Source organism: Mandrillus leucophaeus, unplaced genomic scaffold (genome assembly GCF_000951045.1).
Source record: "Mandrillus leucophaeus isolate KB7577 unplaced genomic scaffold, Mleu.le_1.0 Scaffold261, whole genome shotgun sequence".
NCBI classification, from domain to species: Eukaryota; Metazoa; Chordata; class Mammalia; order Primates; family Cercopithecidae; genus Mandrillus; species Mandrillus leucophaeus.
The window spans coordinates 967,395-972,433 of NW_012102710.1; the positions used below are offsets into that span (position 1 = coordinate 967,395).

The 5,039-nt window shown below is 48.6% G+C and overlaps 1 protein-coding gene across 1 annotated transcript in view; it reads right to left on the reverse strand.

Annotated features, from left to right (window-relative positions):
* CD38 (CD38 molecule) overlaps positions 1–4,747 on the reverse strand; it is a 68,657-nt gene extending 63,910 nt beyond the window's left edge. Inside the window, exon 1 of the mRNA XM_011984105.1 lies at positions 4,362–4,747. Within this exon, the coding sequence (XP_011839495.1) occupies positions 4,362–4,597 (236 nt within the window). The 5' untranslated portion in view covers positions 4,598–4,747. The remainder of the gene's footprint in view (positions 1–4,361) is intronic.
* Positions 4,748–5,039: the final 292 nt, after the last annotated feature.

Here is a 5,039-nt window from a genome sequence, read left to right on the forward strand (position 1 = left end):
GCGCTGCCCGCTGCTCAGTGGCGCCGGGTCCCATCGACAGCCCAAGGGGTGAGGAGTGCAGGCGTGACTCGGGACTGGCGGCAGCTCCCCCTGCAGCCCCAGTGGAGGATCCACTGGGTGAAGCCAGCTGGGCTCCTGAACCAGATGGGGACTTGGAGAACTTTTATATCTAGCCGGAGGATTGTATGTGCACCAATCAGCACTCTGTGTCTAGCTCAGGGTTTGTAAATACACCAATCAGCACTCTATGTCTAGCTCAAGGTTCATAAATACACCAATTGGTACTCTGTATCTAGCTAATTCTGTATCTAGCTAACTAGCACTCTGTGACTCTGTGTCCAGCTCAAGGATTGTAAATGTACCAATCAGCACTCTGTCAAAATGGAGCAATCAGCTCTCTGTAAATTAGACCAATCAGCTCTCTGTAAAATGGACCAATCAGCAGGATGTGGGTGGGGCCAGATAAGAGAATAAAAGCAGGCTACCCGCCCCCAGCCCAGGACAACCCGGTTGAGTCCTCGTGCACGGTGTGGGAGGTTTGTTCTTTTGCTCTTTGCAATAAATCTTGCTGTTGCTCACTCTTTGGGTCAACTCTACGTTTATGAGTTATAGCACTCACCATGAGGGTCTGCAACTTCACTCCTGAAGCCAGCGAGACCAGGAACCCACCGGGAATAACGAACAACTCCAGACACGCTGCCTTTAAGAACTGTAACACTCACCCTGACGGTCGGCAGCTTCACCCCTGACAGCGAGACCACGAACCCACCAGAAGGAAGAAGCTCCAGACACATCTGAACATCTGAAGGAACAAACTGTGGACACACCATATTTAAGAACTTAACACTCACTGCGAGGGTCCTTGGCTTCATTCTTGAAGTCACTGAGACCAAGAACCCACCAATTCCGGACACACTGTGCTCAAAGGGGCTCAACATTAAATAGCAACCAAACACCACCGTGGCAATTGGAGGAAAAGACCCTGGAAGAAAGGAAAAGCTGTTTCCTGCTTTTTTAAAACTGAGCCCCACATTTTCATTCTGCACTAGGCTCCATAAATTGCATAGCCAGCCGGGCTAGAGCATATCACCAAGTTACTTCATCTCTCTCGGGGTCCATTTCCCCAACCCTAAAATGGGGTTCCTGGGACTTTCCTGACAGGATTAGGAGAAAGTTTGAAAAGAACCAACTATGTAGTTTCAGTACATTGCAGGCAACCCGTAAACATTGATTCTCAACTTTTTTCCCTCCAAAATATCTAAACTGACATTTGGCAGCTGTTTTTCAAGAGTCCTAAGACAAAGAGAAAAGGAGGAAGCAGAGAAGCCATGAGTGTTCATTGTGATTAAAAAAAAAAAAAAAAGAAAGAAATGTTCTCCAGGCTAAACGCCACCACTTTCTGCAGCTATTAGGACACCAGAACAAGGAGCAAGTGTGTGTCTTGAGCAGTGGGTTCCACTGACCTTCCTGGGAACAATGTCTGAAGCAAAACACGAGGCCAAAAGGCACAGAAGTAGGTATCTTCTTCTCCCTCTCCTGAAATCTCTGTTGTTTCCCACTCAGCTTTTTCATCCACTTTGGGGGCTTCCAAATAGCTTTTGCTTCTAGAAGATTCTATTCCCTGATATTCTGGTGGTAGCACCCTAAGGCCCTAGAATCAGCTAATTTGCATAAGTACTCCACCTTTCCTTCCACAACTGAGGCTTATGGTCTCACTTCCCCGTTTGTAACCACAGCAGCACCCAGGCCCCACACCTCGAAGGCCTTCCCCTTCCACATTCAATCTGTCCCAGGTGCACCTGTGATTTTTTTTTTTTTTTTTTTTTTTTTTTTTTTTTTTAGATAGAGTCTTGCTCTGTCACCCAGGCTGGAGTGCAGTGGTATGATCTTGGCTTACTGCAACCTCCACCTCCCAGGGTCAAGCGATTCTCCTGCCTCAGCCTCCTGAGTAGGTGGGACTACAGGTGCACACAACCATGCCTGGCTAATGTTTGTATTTTTAGTAGAGACTGGGTTTTACCATGTTTGCCAGGATGGTCTCAATCTCCTGACCTCGTGATCAACCTGCCTCGGCCTCCCAAAGTGCTGGAATTACAGGTGCGAGCCCCCGTGCCTGGCCTGCACCTAAGATTCTTAGAACCCCAGAACAAAAGGTAGGACTGAAGGAAGCCTTCAATCATAACACTAAGCGCTGAGAAGCACAGGTGAGCATGATGCTTTCCAGTGCTCTAATGAATCTCATGGTCTCAGTGGGGACACTGATGGTGAGCACGTGGCCATTCCATCACTCCAGGGGGCAAACATGCTGGAATTCTGTCCTGTGCAAAATGGTCACCCTCATACTCTCTTGTGTGCTGAGAAGGTCCAGGTGTGGACAGGCCAAGATGAAGTTCACACTCTCTCACCAGCAGAATCCTCCCCAAGATCCCAAAAGGGATCTAAGACTCTGTGTGTGTGTGTGTGTGTATGTGTGTGTGTGTGTGAATATTATCTAAAATATATAAAAAGTTCCCACAAGAAGAAATAAATAAGCAGCTCAATAGAAAGTATCAAGTATCTGGACAGGAAAATCACAGAAAAAAAATATAAGTGGCAAATAAACATTCACAAGATGTTTAGACTCACTGATACTGAGGGAACAATTAGATGCTTTTTTTTCTCTTAGGTAAAAAAGTTGAAAATATTCAGCATTGAAGAGATTGTGGGAAAGCATCCCCTCTGATAGACTGATGATGGGAGAGTAAAATGGCACAACTATTTTGGAGGATATTTGGAATACCTGGAATTTGGAAAAATCAAAACTTAAAATAAGCCTAATGCTCCCTTTTACTCAGCAATTTCATCACTAGAGATCTATCCTACAGAAATACTCCCATATGTACACACAATATATGTATGAAGATTTTCATTACATCGTGTTTCTCCCAACTAAGGTGAAAATTTCATGAGCAAGAACTTTGTCATTCACTAGTGTCATCAGCAGCTAGATCACTGCCTGGAACAGAGTGTGTGCTCAACAGATACTTGTTGGATGAGTGGGATTGAAAAATTGGAGATAAGCTAATTTCCTGTCAATAGGAAATGGTTACATCTAGTTTATGAAATACTATGGGCTGTTAAAAGAAATGAGATAAATCTATATGTATTCACATTGAAAGATCTTCAAGACCAGTGTTAGTTTCCTTTTTCAGTGTTAGTTTCCTTTTTTTTTTTTTTTGGCATGAGGTTGCTTTCTGACATTACCATTTCATTTTGGATTTCACTTCATACTTTACAATGCAGCCTGGAGGAACGCCTCAACTTCTAGTTTCTCTCTCCGTTAAGTATCTAATTATGTGTAAATAGAACAACTAACGGGACGCTGGGAATCCCAGAAGGCGAACATTTTGCAACCGGAACCGTTGCGTGTGCTCGGAGAAGCGAGGGAGGTCTTTTCCCTCATTTCCTGGGATTGCTTAAATGCGGGATTTTGCTATCACAAGCACACAACCTAAAGTAGCAGCTCCCCCCTTCCCGGCTTGTTCTGTTTTACAAGAAACGAAAATGAGTCCTGCCTGTGAAAGCAAGCCCTGGGAATCAAATCTAAAAAGCACTTCCCTTTAGGAGAGGTTGGTAGCTGGGAAGAAGCATGAGAAAACTGGAAGGTCCCATGTGGTGGTTTTTTCCTGAGGTTTGTACAGCTTCACCGAGTTGCTGCGCCTTATCATATAAGTAATGTCTCACTTTTTAGAAGCTGACATTGTTTTGTTAATTACTTCTCTAGTCACATGTATTTCAGCCCGCGCAAAAAGAATCGGAATGCTGTTTTATGTAAATGAATAAAACTAACTTCCGTGGTTTAGCCCTTCTACACCCTCCTCTCCGACCACAGGCTTTACAAGCCACAATCAAGTGTCCTCTGCAACCGTCCTGGCACTTTCGGGTCAGAGACGGAGGGCGGAAACCGCAGAAAAAGTTGAAAATGTCAGCGACCGCCTGCGTCTGCGTGTTATTTTCTGTCCCTAAAGCGGTGAAGTGGGGCTGAGCGTACCGAGGGTGGGCTGCAGCCCGGCGAGGGGCTGGGCTCAGGGCACCTTGCCCAGAAGGCAGGCATCGGTGCCAGGTGTTCACCGGCTACGCAGCAGAGCCACCGAGCGGCGCCCCCCTCCCCCCCGTGGGCACGCTCGATGCCAAGGTCAGCTGCTCCTGCAAGCGGCCCGCGGAGCCCCGAGCCCGGGACTCCCTACTCAGCACCACCCGGCGGGCTCTCGTCTGACCCGCCACGGAACATGCTCGGTTCCGGGCGATCTGGGCGCCTCCCCCGCGCGCCAGGCCCTGCTGTCCCCGCAGTGCCCACCGGTGGGCATTAGTCGCCAACCCACCTCATCTCAGGATGGACTTCAGTGTACTTGACGCATCGTGCCAGGACGGTCTCAGGAAAGCCGCTGGTTGTGCCCGACCCGCTCCACTGCTGGCGCCACCTCGGGAGGACCACCGCGACCACCACGACGAGGATCAGGAGGACCAGGAGACAGACGCCAAGACAGACTTGGGCTCTCCTAGAGAGCCGGCAGCAGGGTTTGTCCCCGGACACCGGGCTGAACTCGCAGTTGGCCATAGGACTCCAGGTGGGGTCGGTTGGGCGAAGATGAGGCCGGCGTGAGGCTAGGCAGCAAGAGAGAGGCTGGCTGGGTTCTGAAACTGCACCTCCCCTTCTCTTTCACTTGCCTTTTCTCTGTTTCCCTTCCCACCCCCAACCCCTTGCCTCAGAGTTCAGTGGCTGGTTACACCAATAAGAGTTTAAAAGACCAAGGCTCCTGTGCAGTGACCCACCCACTCCACCTCTAGGGAGAAATAGCCACCTTAATCCTCTGCAGATGTGGTAAGAGGGCAGCCAGTACATCCTTATACTCCCTCCCCTAACTCCTTTCATCAACTGGGCACTTTACACCTGAGCCACATTTGCTTCCTGGAACGCATGAGGGCGGGCTGCCCGCTTCTATACCTGTGTGCACACAATGCCCTCTGCCTGGAAAAGGGTGTCGTCGTACGTCTTCTTC